Source organism: Alternaria atra, assembly GCF_907166805.1.
Source record: "Alternaria atra isolate CS162 genome assembly, contig: 22, whole genome shotgun sequence".
In the NCBI taxonomy this organism is placed as follows: domain Eukaryota; kingdom Fungi; phylum Ascomycota; class Dothideomycetes; order Pleosporales; family Pleosporaceae; genus Alternaria; species Alternaria atra.
This window is the reverse complement of record NW_025091320.1, coordinates 565339-579477: the sequence shown is the minus strand read 5'-3', so window position 1 is coordinate 579477 and position 14139 is coordinate 565339. Positions and strand designations below refer to the sequence as shown.

Genomic DNA, 14139 nt, shown 5'->3' with positions numbered 1-14139 from the left:
GCGACATATCACTAGTCCGCATTTTCTGATCCTTTGAGTTTTGTCGCACTCAGTATTCGCGATATGTCGCGTTGATATCAGTAAATAAAATGTCAATAGTTGCGTCGTGCTTTCAGAATTCCAGAGGCTGGATGGCCGACTAAATGACGTCATTATCGTTCCTGCTCGGTTTCGTTCGTTTTTCGCGCCGTATCCTCCTGGACCGACCACGTAGACACCCTGCTGTCATCCTGCATTCCCTCTCTCGCAACTGTGCTCGCCTATTTGCAACTCCGAAGCTGACCTCAAATTGTTAGTCACATGGCTCAGCTTCGTCACACTGTACAACCGACTCAGGTCGCGTCGCGTCGCGTTGCGCGTCTCATGCTTATACGCTTGTTCCGAGGGTTTTCCATCATGATCCGCAGATGCCCGGACTCCTCGCGTTCGACCGCCATCCCCTATGTTTTCCGTCGTCTTTGGAGAGCACAAATCACCTCAATACATCAACCTATAGGATACACCTGACTTCTGACTTTCTATAGACGTTATCTCGATAGCTGACGCCCGAAACACCGAAGGACATATGCTCGGGATTCATAAGTGAGGTAACTCACAGCGAAATCGCCATTGTACCTACCTGACTATTCGGCCACCACTTGTTCTCTCGGCATTACTGATTCCTCGATCTTGGCAGTAGTTATTGCTTCCAATGATTGACGCGGGGGGTGGCTTGGCACATGCAAAAGCGCTATCTCGTAGCGATAAGATATACCAGAGCCTTTACCCCACCTTTCCAGGAGGTGAGACGACTACAGATTATGGATATGACTTCCTATATGGCGATAGACTCATGCAACGAGCATACCAAGCATTCCCAACGTTACGGCAGTCTCGTAACAATCTTCGTCTGTTGGAACATCACGTAGCATCCAACATTGCCCCAAACCTGGCAAAGAACAGCAGAAAGCTTGCTCTATTTGACACGCACAAGACGAGCATAGACACCAGATGTGAGGTCAAGTCAAGGAAAGAGCATAGAAAGAGCGTGGACTGCCAAACGTGGATATGTTCAGGCTGCGCCCTACACCGGAAGTGGCCTGGCTGAGTGGATACTATTCCATATAGGCCTCCTACAAGCTGTGATCTCCCTCCTTATCATCGGATAAGTCTGCGATACCATGTCAGTTCATTGTCATCGTCGTAAGTCACTCGAGTCTTATCTAGGACCGCAACGCTCGCGACGATGTATAAAGTATAGCAGAAGCATTTCGGATTGTTATTAGCATCCACCAGAGATACCATTGACCAAAATGCGTTACCCTTTCCTTGCCTCCGCGGTTCTTCTCGGTATAGTCAGCTCTTCCGCTGTGCCGTTCCTTGGGTATGATCGAAGAGTAGTGCGTGATTACTTTGACAAACGAACTGACAATGCAACGGCATATTCTTGCTTGACCGAGGCGGCTACTACAACAGTAGCACCAAAGATCAATCCATGGGCTCCGTTGACACCAGAAGAGAACCTTGCTGTGTGGACTTTGCTCCACGCTCGAACCTCCGGGCTTAACCTTACTGATCCTACTGAGGCTGTATTAACGGACAACTACGTGTATGTTACGTTTGAACAATGAGATTATCGCTGACAGGTACTAGGTTCTGGATAGATGCATTGCACACTAACAAGAGCGAGGTGCTGCCGTACATAGACGGCTATGCAGCAATGCCTGCGAAATATGCGCGCGCTATTATCTTCGAAGGCGGAAAGACCGAGCCAGATTCCCAGGAGTACATGATTGGCCCCCTCCCAGTATCTGCGGGAACTACCATTAGAAAGCTAGATTACCTCTACAATGGTGGTTCTGGTGGTTCTGTACCCTACAACGCCAGGTACTTTGATGGCCCGCGATCGACTGCTACCGATCCGCTCGTCGCATCCATTATGGCGAACATTTCAGACATAACAGCAGCGCTTTTCCAAGGAGGTGTATACTTTGGGTCAGGTGATGACAGGTCAAATCTCTCGTTGACCTCCGGCACACCCCTCTCTTTCGATGGTACTAGCGCATTTCGTAACATCATGTTCCGTTTTCCTGGTCCAGCAACCTACATGACACCGTTAGACTTCTTTCTTTTGATCGATTGCACCGGCACCGATCCTTCTCTTTATTCGCTGAAAGGATTCGTCACGAACGAGAAGTTTTACTCTACTATCGCAGAGTTGCGGGCTGCATTCGAGGCAGGCGAGCTTGCTATGGAATACGACCAGACTCTTGACGCAAGTTGGGCTTTGGTCGATTACAAGCCAGAGCTGGGTGTACGAGACCTAGAAGAGCGGCTGGCACCGAGCACTCTTGAGATTGGTGGGAAGCGATACAAGCTTGACAAGGAGAACCAGTATGTTGAGTACATGGGTTGGTCATTCTACATGTCATTTTCAAGAACGCTTGGCATCATGTTCTACGACATCAAGTTCAAGGGCGAACGCATCCTCTATGAGTTGTCGATGCAAGAGGCTACTGCGCAATACGGTGAGTACCCCTTCATCCCTCATCAGATAGAAGCTAATTACTCGAAGGTGGTAACCAACCCAAGGCTGCTAATACAGTATACCACGACACCTATTACCAACTCGGTACTGAGATGGGCAGCTTAGTGGAAGGCTTCGACTGCCCGTGGGGATCGACGTTCTGGAACATTACATACCCATCTTACAACACAACGCGAGTCAACACCAACGCGATCTGCATCTTCGAAACCGACATGAACTTTCCTCTCTCACGTCATCGCACAGGTGCATCCAACGACTACGGCTTTAGCAACCTAGGCAGCGTCAAGGGCGCCGGGTTGATCGTTCGCGCGATTGCTACTGTTGGCAACTATGACTATATGTTCGACTATTCCTTCCGCATGGACGGCTCGCTTGAAGTCATTGTGCGGGCATCTGGGTACTTACAATCTAGCTTCTATTATCCAGCGCAGGCAAAGTTTGGGCCGAGGATCCAACAAGCTACCCAAGGCTCACTTCACGATCACATTGTGACATACAAAGCGGACTTTGACATAGTTGGGGCTGCTAACTCGCTTCAAGTCTCAGAACTAGTCGCCGTCAACCAATCCCAGCCGTAAGTGATGCTTGTGGTCTCGCTTACAAATACTTCAAGGCTAACCTCAGCTATCAGGTGGTTCCCCGAGCTTGGCGTGTTCGAACAGATGGAGATGAACATCACATACATGACCGAAGAGCAACAGTTCAACTGGGCACCCAACAACCAGGCCATGTATGTCGTGTTAAACCCGAATGCCACAAATGCCTGGGGCGAGAAGCGCGGCTACCGTCTCGTACCCGGTCGTTCCGACATTCACCTCTCGACCCTCAACTCCCCCTGGTCGCTCAAGAACTCCGAGTTCGCCAAGTCACATCTCGCCGTTACACGTCAACACGACAACGAGCCTTTCGCCAACAGCGTCCAGAACATTAACCTTCCCTTCACACCGCAGCAAGACTTCAGCAAGTTCTTTGACGGCGAATCAGTTGAAGGCGAAGATCTTGTCGTTTGGTTCAATCTTGGTATGCATCACTATACCAGGAGTGAAGATGTCCCTGTGACCTTGTACACAGAGGCGTACTCAAGTATCGTATTTGCACCGCAAAACTTCTTTGACAGGGCACAGGATGGCGATCTGCTTAACCGTAGGTGGATCGAGGTCGATGATGATGGGAATATGACCTTCAAGGCATATGGCGTGGGGCTAGATGTTTGCCCAGTAATGCTGGAAGAGCCTACGGCACTGCTAGGTGGCGTTGGCGATTTGTAAGACAGGCTAATTAGATGATAGAAGAACATGGTTACCTCTCATCAACCGAGTGTTAGTGAGCAAGCCTATGGTGAGCACTTTCGCATATCGTACGATGAGATCTCCTCTTACATTCAAATACTCTAACTACAAAAAGTGGTTCGCGAATCATCGAACATAGCCAGACATAACCCGTATAACACATTCTTCTCGGATTCGCTAATGTCATCGGTCAATGGTGCGCATCGATCTGGTGACGACGACCACCTCACTTTGTCACAGGTGGCAGCTCATCACGCCAGCATCCTCTAACAAATAGCAAATTTGGGCTATCACTAAGTTTCTTGAATCGTTCGCCACTATGTTGTACGTGAGTTCACAACGGCAGAACTCTCGAGTTTGATACAATAGAACTGGTACTTTTCTTCTCTCCCCTCGCAACACACACCTCATCTTTATCGCTCATCATGTACCTTCCGGTAAACGCTGTGATTACGGCTACTGGCTTTCTTGCCGCCTCCAATCTTGGTATCTCGAACCCTGCGACGAACGACCTGTCTCTATCGACCGCTTCCGCGGTTCTAGTGGCCTGTCAAGATGACACAGAGCCGCCACCTCTTGTTACATCAATCCAATTCATTACATCGATAGCTTTCATCACTTCCGAACCAACTCCCACACTTACTGCAACACCACCTAAACCCGACATCTCGTCGGTGGCGACGGCGCCGCCTCCAAATCCATCGACTATAGTAGGAACGCTGACCAGTAGCGAACAACCACCTACAAAGGCTAGTACTACTGCGCTGGCTCCTTCGACATCCAGCACTACCCAGAGCACTTCCAGTCTAACATTCGCCAGAACGTCAACAACCACAGCTACCACGACCCCGACCCAAACCTCACATGCAGACATAGACGCTGATCCTTGGCTAAGCAGAGGCAAAATCGCCGGTATCGTTGTAGGCTCCGTCTTTGGCCTCGTCATCCTCGGCCTCATCATCTACACACTATTCGCTGCCTCCCGCGGCATCAACGTATGTGATTGTTTCGGCGGCTGCTGTGGCAAACACGATGACAAGGACGAAGAAAGTAGTCGGGATCGCTTGCCTTCGCGGTCAGAAGACACGCATCCGCATCCTGATGTTCTTAAGCCTGGTCCTGGAGGTGGTTATAGGGCTTATCGTCCTGCGCATCCGGTTAACGATCACCCATCGCTTCCGCTTCCGCCGGTACTGCCACGGCAGGCTGAGACTCAGCAGAGACGCGCAGTGAGACTGCAGAAGGGATAATAAGGGCGTTTAGTTATGGAGGAACAATAGATTTATAGAAATTCTCTAGAAGAGGATAGTGTCCTATCAGCTGCTTCTTTACCTTCGTACAATGTACATACACATGCTGTTTTGTTGCATGGCTCTAGCCTTGATGAATGGTATAACCCTTTATTGAGATCAACTCGCAAGTGGGTACTGAAGACTGGTTGGTAGACGCTGGAGCCGTACAACCTCTGCCTGTAGATATGTTTGTCGTATTCACATTATCCATGCTCTCCCATTTCATAGTAGTTGCACATAAAATCTGCCCATGTTTCATTGGCACCACGGAATAGCCGAACTTATATGGTATACACCTCGATTCATCATTGCTCGCCCACACACTAATTCTTAGGCTTCTCACTACTGATGTCGACTTCTACAAAATCGTGCTTTCCACCATCCTTCCCCACGTGAGTGTAATGCACAGGTAGTTCAGAAGATGTACGCGCACTATGGCTATCGCCTATATCCCCGCCTTGATGGCCGGCGCCTACATACGGTGAGGAATCGTTGTCCTTGAGCACGATAGTCTTGGCTTCGGCTTCATTTTCTTTGCTCTGCTTGGTCGCACGAGCCTTGCGATATTTGAGACCGAAGAAGAAAAGGGTGTAGATGAGGATGATAGTCATGGCTGCAGCAGCTACGCCAATGCCGATCATGAGAGGGCGATGGTCAGGAAGGGGGACGGGCTCCGACCGTTCATGAAGCTTTATGTTGGCGGTTTGGGGCCAGGAGAAAGCAGACATATTGGACATGTTTGCTGGAGTTGCGGCTTCAGATGCAGACGGTGTGTATGGAGGGTTAGCGTGGGTTAAAGTAGCTCGTCAGATCTGCTGATGAATGCATGCGAGGTCAAGAAGGTTTGCAATACTTTTGACGTCAAGTAAGTATTCTGCATCGCGTACTTGAACAACGTCGAATGTGAACAGTGTCGTGACTCTGTTGTCTCCACATACCGTGCACCGCATTCATTGCGATTGTCCAGGAACAGCGAAGCCCCCCGGAAAAGCAACTCCATAGGGAATGCAGCCACTCGTCCAGCTCCAGCCTTTTCTTCCATAGCTAGCGCAATACTCAGGAAACAATTGGTCATTGAATTGCTCTGTAGAAGGCCGTAGCCTGCGTCAAACTTCCCCAGGAACTTTCTCCGCATCCATCATTGTTGAAAAATTGACTAGGTGTCCCCGGAGGCGCACCGAAAGTGTGGCGGGTGCATGCAGCGTTGCAGTGTCGCGATGCAGATCACCCGGCTGAATGCATGTCGGGGATCATTCCTCGGCCGTGCCATGCAAGGCCAGAGCCAGCCATTGTGTTGCACAAGCGCCGCGCCGCATGTAGATTAAGCACCTGTTAATGTAATCAAAGTTGCACAGTCAGTGCCATTTCGTGTCAAACGTCGGAACACGCTAGGCGAAGGATTACGTTCCAATGACTTGTTGCATGTCCTGTCTGATCGGCGGTGGTGAGATGGTTGGACGGATTTAGACAAAGAAAGCTCATGCATGGATGCGGAGTGCATATGGAACCACGCTAACCGAAGGCGTTTGATTGTTTCGGAAGACGCCACCGAGCTGAACGCGTGGCCCTACGTCACTAGCGAAGACCTCACACCATGCATCTCAGCTGTAATGTTCAACCCCAACGATAGAGCTATACTGAATTGGAAATGCAGAACAGAGGACAATTGAAAACTGTGAGGTTGGAGAAACCCTCACATTCATTGGAGTGACATCACGACTGGGTTGAGCAGAGCACCAGGATACTAGCACAGGGCATTGACTAACGATGTGGGTGTTTTGGATGTTTCATTGAAATGACTTATTATAAGTGTATAGACCGACTGGTTAATCCCCAGTGTCGCCGTGAAGCATTCCTATCCCGCACATGTCTCACGAGAGACGAAGCGTGTTCAGCTCGTGGCTGATGTCGCTAACCGATCGAAGAAGCTGTCTAAAGAGACTTTTGATGTCGATGATCGAAGTAAGCCCTTGAGGGTCGAGCCGCTTACAAGAGACCGGCGATGGCAAGGAGACCACCAGCCATGGCGCCCATGGCGGGGACGTTGTTGTAGTCGGCGGCACCAGTAGCGCTGGCGCTGGCAGCGGCGGAGCTGGCAACAGAGCCGAGAGACTGAGTGATGGAAGAGATCTCAGATGCGCGCGAGCCAGTGGCGGTCGATGCCTCGGATGCCAGGCTGCTGATGAGAGAGTCGGCGTTGCTCTGGGCAGAGGAAGCGGCAGAGGTGATAGCAGAGCCGGCTTCACTGGTAAGGGATCCAGCAACGGAAGTGATATCAGAGCCGATGGAGCTGGCGAGGGAGGCGATATCAGAAGGGGCGCCGCCTACAGCAGAGGTGACACGGGAGATGATGGAGTCAACCTGGGCGTTGGCAACGCCGGCGGCGACGAGAGCAGTGGCAATGGTGGAGAAACGCATCTTGATGGTGTTGGTTTTGGTGGGTTGTTTGGGTGGGTAAGAGTTGAAAGTAGTTTGTTTGATGTGGAGAGTGTGTGAGTTGTGGATGGGAAAGAGAAGGCAGGGCGAAGTGAGAGCTCTTATACCAGGTGAGTGCATACCAACTAGCGTGATTCCATGTCGCCATAGCCTCAGCAGCTAGCAACAAACACAGCGGCCGCCGCCCTTGCTCGGTTGCGCCTCCTCCACATTTTTTAGCCACGTAATGCAAGCAAATAACTGGCCAGTGACGCCACATGGCCCGCACTGGCCTTGTGCTTGACTGTATGCGGCAAACAACCGCAGCCCATCCCAGTCATCGGCACCCGTTCCTGCTTTTTCGAGAGAAGCTTGATCTGGGGGCCTCTCACCGCGCCTTAGCCTATGACGTCGTTTTCGTGACCGAGGGCTCTTCAATTTGTCCGCCGTGGGGCCAAATTAACTGGGGCGCGAGGCGATACATGCAGGCATTCGATGCCTGCTCCAGTCGTCCTGCAATGCCCCCGTCTGGCTGACTGCGAAGCCATGCCGTTGCAGTTGCCCACACGCCACTCCGGGCCATGGCGAGGCGTCCCAGATGCTATTTCCAGCGTTGCGGTGATCCATTCACTCTGAAACAAGTAAGCACATATCGTCTGGCCAAGCTTTCCGACTGCCAGAGCGACTTGACGCGAGGTGGAACTCCATGTCCCTGAAATGCAGGTTCGATTCGACCGGCGTGCAACCAGTGACTGCTATGGCAACCAGCAGCACGCTTCTCCCTAGCCCGACGTTTTCGTGTCTCGATGCTCAGCTCTTTGCCTCTGTACCACGATACTGTACATGCAGATCCACTTGCTGTCAAGGCAACCAAGTCACAGCCGCCTCGATTGGGGGCGCCCGAGGTAGGTGCACGTTGTGCGTACCAACGAGACGATGAGACAAGTATGTCGTCATTCTCCGGCTTTCTCTTGGATCCCGAGGCAAGTGATTTCTGAGACGGCCAACGCTCCACCGAGACCGGGGCGAACGTCAGTGGACAAGCCGAGACTGAAGCCATGACGAAGAGTAATCTTGGATGAATATCATGGTTCAAGCAGACCATGAAATCGAGGCGGGTGGTTAGCATTCATGGTGTGCCTGGCCACGCATCCTTACTCGGGTATTCGCGTCACATCCCTGTCCGATTAGCGCCAAGCCCGTTTTTGCCGATAACCTAATTCTAGCCCACCGGATTCGCCAATTTGCCATGGAATTCCATCAGAACATCTTGATCTCTCATCGTTGTCTCCTGTTCCCGACGCGCGTTGCTGATGTCACTCTTGATCCTTCATCGTGATTCGAGTCACGATGTTTTTCCGCAGCCGACGCAGCCTATCTCCTCCTTTGCCGCACAGTTTCTCCGTGACTAAAAGCATTTCTCTGCCCCCCACGAGGCTCGCTTTGACAAAAGCCTTAGCAGGTATCATGCCACGAGACGCATGCTAAGCACACTGTCCCTCTGGCGAACACGTGGACCCCCTCTTGTCATTGCTGAACACGTTCGTTTACGGTATGGTGAGCACATATCGCTTCAGTCTTACAGGTCCCGCTGGCCTGAGATGTTGCAGCCGCTAAGCTGTCAGCTGCCGTAGTATTCGTGAGTATGCTACAGACTAGGCTGACTTGTCATCTAGTTGTACAAGAGACGTTGATCCGCCCTTCGCCTCTTGGGTTAGCGCCCGTTTCGCTTATTTACCTGATTGGACAATGCAATTCCGCAATCTACCAGGTGGTATCCGCGGCTGTCTCTCGAGTTGTGCTCGCGCGGCATACACCTCTATCTCTTGTTACAAACACTTGATACATTTTGACTTGTGCTCTCCTCGACGAGTTGCTAATTCATGAATAAGGCCAACACACTGTTCTTTCCAGGCCTGGGGCGCCTGAGGCCATGTGCAGATGGCGTCGTCGTAACCGCTGAGGCTGTACACCAACAGCCTGTGTGACAGCGCATCACAACAACATCAAATAACAATCGCGCGGCCCGCCCCAAGCGCCATTGGAATTGACTGAGTCGGGATCCTGTACTTGATGGGCGCTCTTCTCGCTCTCCTATACCTATCTTCGTCTAATCGCGGTCGCAACAGGATGCATCTCACTTGGGGTTGTTCAGAGCTATTTCAATTACATTGTCCTCTTTGAGTCGCATGAGAATGCAGTGATGGATCGCTGTTGCTGACCATGGGACAACCGCTAAGCTCTGTACAAGTGCGATAGCCTTTGAATGAACAAGCCTGTCGACCCATCAATTCGCTGGGTCACATCTTCAATGTTAGGGTTCGCGCGATTTGCAGCAAGCGCAGGAGGCTTCCACATGTGCCTTACCAAGGCTGCGATCACTTGAGATCCACACAGAAGGCGCTTAGTTGCATTTGACGAGAACTGGCGCTCAGCCTTTCCGATAAAAGGCTTGGAAAGGAGCAATTCCTCTTCATTTGCTTGGTTTGGCTTCTGAGTAATTCTGCCCATGTGCTCATTCTGTATACCATCTCTGGGACAGCCAGGTTGAGTACAACCACCTTGACCATGGCCATTCGATGCACCATTACAAAATCCACCGCCTACACGCCTTCACTAAAATGTCGTACCGCTCAAGTTCTTACAACGTCGCCGGCGACCCTGTACCCAGACGACGACCGCTCGCTCTCTACACCAACTGCCATCGGAATCGGCGTCGCTATCGGTATCGTCGGTACTGTGTTTATTCTCATCACAGTACTATTACTTCACCGCGCATGGAGACTACGTTGCCCACAACCAACGAGACAGTACCGGCAAGCCAAGCTATGGAAAGGCTTCGAGCCAGTGACTCCGAGCACAGCGAGAACGACCTTTGTTGGAACTAGGATGACCAACATATACTTGACGGAGCTACCCACACCGGTTACACCTGCGTTTCTAATGAGTCCGCCGTTACATGGAAGTGAAGAGCATAGGACTGAGATTATGGATCGACGGCACAGCGAGCCCGCTTGATGGGAATTTATGAATTTTTAATTACGTCCAATATACTTGCACTGTATTGCTTCCACGATGATATTCATAATGCAGCAGGCCCTCGCCCACCGGCAGACACAAACGACTTGATCGAGGGTTTTGTGGTAAAACATCCCTTTGGTCCTGGCTACCACATTCAGTTCGCCTAGATTGTTGATACTGGGCGGATATGTCCAGGCTGAAACATGGTTCTTTTCAATTTTATTGTAGATTGGGCCAATGTAGTTATCTCCCAGACCATTGGTCTGCTGATGAGGGCCTGTTTTATTGGCCTATAAGGTCAGTTTGCCGACAGATACCAGAAAGATTGAGAAACACGACGAACCACGTAGACAAAGGCTTCGATATCAATCCTACTTCGATCTATCGTTGTATACTATCGCTTGTTGCGCTGCACAAATGAGTGAAGATCGAAGAAATTTACAAGTAAACCTACCATTGTCGAGCGTTTCTAAGCCCTCAGGCACATAGCATATCCCGCACCCGGTGTTCGAGAGCTGTTCCCCCAACCAGAGATTCAAGTTTACCTGTCTCAAAGTCGTACAAGAATTCTGGGCCTCCCTGAGCCATGCTTTTGCTTCTTCCAAAATCGGCATTTTCTAGAAACCTTCGAGGGCAGTTGCCATCTTGAAGGATTGTTGGTGCTGCGATGAGGTTGAGTAATGGGGAGCTCTATGCAGGTGAGTTTGTCGCTTTCAGTCACCCACAGTTGTGGCAACAAACTCCAACAAGCTAGGTCCTCGAGGTGAAGCACGGACCTATGAGGGTAAGTGGAAGGGTAGCAGATGGTAAAGCACATCTACATGCCTTCGTTCTGATCGCTGTGTGGAGCGCGGGTCGGAATATACTAGGTCATCTACGAGTCGAGATCGTCAACGGTCAAACCTACAAGCACAAAAAGATCAGACGTCCCTTTCCGTAGAGGATAGTATTCTTGGACAATCACTGCGTAATGGTCCCTCATATTGACGTATGTAGCTCATGCAGCCGTTTCTCGAGGGGAGATATATGGCAGCTCGGTCGCCGAGATCTGCTTCTGGAGGTCAGTAATGCTTAAGAGAGCACTGCTGATATATATCAAAACATTGGCAGACGTGGTGTGATACAAAGCCGACGTTGGACAGATGCTCGGTGCATAAACTGTCCAATCCCAAGCAGAACCCATGATCTGAGTGAAGCCAATCCTTTCCCCTGTGCCCGGCTAGAAAGTTACGAGAAGCGCAATATCATGGGTCTGATTGGAAGTGCACATGTGCTGTTGGAGCGGTGAAGTTCCTCATCTTATCGATAGTGAAGGTTTGCTCACCCCACTTTCGACCCACAAAGACATGCAAAAAAACCAAAGTAGTTTGCCATTCTATCATCACAGTGCAAAGTAGTCACAGTGACGATGGATGCAAAAAAAGAAGCGACCGATGTGGGACTCGAACCCACAGCCTCAGCCTTAGGAGGGCTGCGCGCTACCATTGCGCCAACCGGCCAGTTGCTTCTTGTTGAAGAAAATGACAATTCGATAATATAAATTCTTGGTCGTTCAAACGTCGAGGTTTGACCCGACGTATTACTAATCTGGGAAACCAACATGCAACCAATCGTGCGTCGGCCAAGCTCGGCTGTCAACATTCGGTCCTTCCATAAAAGCATTTGCTCTTCGACTCCAGGTGCAGGGTCTGATGTCTTGGTGGGGAAGGCCAGTTCCTACAAACCTCTTGCTCAACGTTGAGAAAAGCTTCATGTCGACAACCCTACGGCAGCTAAGTTCCCTTCAAGGCAGGCATCAAAGAGGCACATCAAACGGTGGCTTCAAATACATGTTCATGGAATCTTTCATACACGATCCCTTTCACCTCTTACTATAGACTCGCTTTGTAGTAAAACACTCGCTTCATGTGAACAGACAATCGCCAAACCAAAGTATCATAAAACATGGCCAGAACATAGATGCGTAATCCGTCAAACACATATCAACCACGACACAGCAGACCGTCATCATGCGCTCTCCGCCCTTCCACTATCAGCTTCCCGACTACTCCTCCTCTTCCCCACCGGTCTAGCCAGCGGTCTCATATCGCCCCTCCCCTCAGTCGCAGCCTCATAACCCCCATCTTCCTCCATCTCACTCATACTTGACGCATTGCTCAGCATGCTAGCCCTCTTGCTCTGCCACGGCAGGTTTCCCTCACTAGGCGTACTAGGTCGCGACCCCATGCTCGGTCTTTGCGGTGGTTGTCTTGCCGACTGCGCGTTACCCTGTGTGATAGTCGAACTAGAGCGAAGGGAAGACTTGCGACTTGCGGTTGTGCTAGTGGACGTGTTGCTCCATCGACGCTCACGCTCGCGTCCTTCCATGGGGCGGAGGCGACCGTCCATGTCGAAATCGGGCGTGGGTGTTGTGCTTCGCGACGAGCTACGCGAATGCGATGCGTCTCTTCCTCTGGGATTTTGTAGCAAGCTTTGTCGCCGCTTTCGTGAGCCGGCATGGGAGAGACTGTGGCTGTGACCGTGGCCGCTCTTTTCTACGTCGGCACTTCGTCCGCTGAGACCGCGGGCGCGCTTCCATCCTCGCCAGCCGGTCCACCATAACCAGCCTCCTTCTTCTCTAGCAATCTCACGTTGTCTGGCGCGGACACGTTTCCGCAGCTCTGCTCTTCGCTCGTTTTCCGTGGCCCAGTATTCGTTTCTGTAGACTTCCCACTCTTGGCGGAAGTCGGGTGTGAAGGGTTTGGGGAGAAGCAGTAGCTTGATGTAGTCGCCTCCAGGTGCAATGTCTTCTTCTGCGTATTCCTTCCCGTCTTCTACTATGCGATGGCGGGGTCGACCGCCGTCCAACGCATGCTTGTTCTCCTGCGCAACGTTGATGAAGTGGTAGGAACTGCCACCCTGCTCCCCACCCCACAGCCCACCAGAGAATGGCACAACAAAATGTCCCCATTCCACTAGCTCCCTCCACCAAGGCCCTCTTATTACCACAATCTTCGCATTCATGCCCCTAAGCCCTCGATTCGCAACGCCGATCCACCGGCGCGGCCATCTCACCCCCCTCTCCCATTGCCCAGTCGCCCAGAAGAGCAGAGCGGTGACGACGCCTGTTATGAAGCCAACCTTCTGCAGCATATCAACCAGCCAGTATTGTGACCCTCCAATGCCTTTGCCATCCTCTCGCGGGCGCAACCACAACAGGTAGAAGCAGAAGCCTATCCATACCGCCAACAGGGTGAGGACAAAGGTGTTTTGCCGCCGCCGGGCGCGTAGGGTGAGGTATTGGCTGCGAAGACTGGCCTCGAGTATGAGGAGGTTCAGGTAAATCTGCGGCGGCGACGAGGGGAGGAGGGAAGTCGGGTCGCTGAGGACGGGTGGTCGCGGGGTCTTGATGGTGGGTAGGCGGTCGTTGTTGGCATTGTGGGGTTCGTTGGTGAGGATGGAAGCAGAGTATGGCGGCGGGTCTCTCTCGACGCTTTCGGCGACCTTGTTCAGACTTGTGCTCGGCGCCGGTGCACCTTTGACAATCTGGTCGAGTGTTTGCGGCGCCATGAATTAGTCCTCCACCGTCAAATGTTGTCTTGTTGTCGGTACGTAT

General features: G+C 51.5%; 5 protein-coding genes across 5 annotated transcripts; 2 read left to right on the top strand and 3 right to left on the bottom strand.

Annotated features, from left to right (window-relative positions):
* Positions 1-1292: 1292 nt before the first annotated feature.
* On the top strand, positions 1293-3795 carry ALTATR162_LOCUS2948 (uncharacterized protein; the record flags this gene model as incomplete). Its single annotated transcript, XM_043310554.1, has 4 exons — positions 1293-1588; positions 1633-2507; positions 2555-3101; positions 3159-3795. 4 exons carry the CDS (start codon positions 1293-1295, stop codon positions 3793-3795), a joined length of 2355 nt encoding a protein of 784 aa, XP_043166489.1.
* Positions 3796-4241: 446 nt separating this feature from the next.
* On the top strand, positions 4242-5066 carry ALTATR162_LOCUS2947 (uncharacterized protein; the record flags this gene model as incomplete). The annotated part of the gene is made up of 1 exon (XM_043310553.1): positions 4242-5066. The coding sequence occupies one exon, from the start codon at positions 4242-4244 to the stop codon at positions 5064-5066; it is 825 nt and encodes a 274-aa protein (XP_043166488.1).
* A 365-nt stretch (positions 5067-5431) lies between these two features.
* On the bottom strand, positions 5432-5836 carry ALTATR162_LOCUS2946 (uncharacterized protein; the record flags this gene model as incomplete). Its single annotated transcript, XM_043310552.1, has 1 exon — positions 5432-5836. One exon carries the CDS (start codon positions 5834-5836, stop codon positions 5432-5434), a length of 405 nt encoding a protein of 134 aa, XP_043166487.1.
* A 1258-nt stretch (positions 5837-7094) lies between these two features.
* On the bottom strand, positions 7095-7526 carry ALTATR162_LOCUS2945 (uncharacterized protein; the record flags this gene model as incomplete). The annotated part of the gene is made up of 1 exon (XM_043310551.1): positions 7095-7526. One exon carries the CDS (start codon positions 7524-7526, stop codon positions 7095-7097), a length of 432 nt encoding a protein of 143 aa, XP_043166486.1.
* A 5025-nt stretch (positions 7527-12551) lies between these two features.
* Positions 12552-14093, bottom strand: ALTATR162_LOCUS2944 (uncharacterized protein; the record flags this gene model as incomplete). Its single annotated transcript, XM_043310550.1, has 1 exon — positions 12552-14093. One exon carries the CDS (start codon positions 14091-14093, stop codon positions 12552-12554), a length of 1542 nt encoding a protein of 513 aa, XP_043166485.1.
* Between the last annotated feature and the right edge of the window lie 46 nt (positions 14094-14139).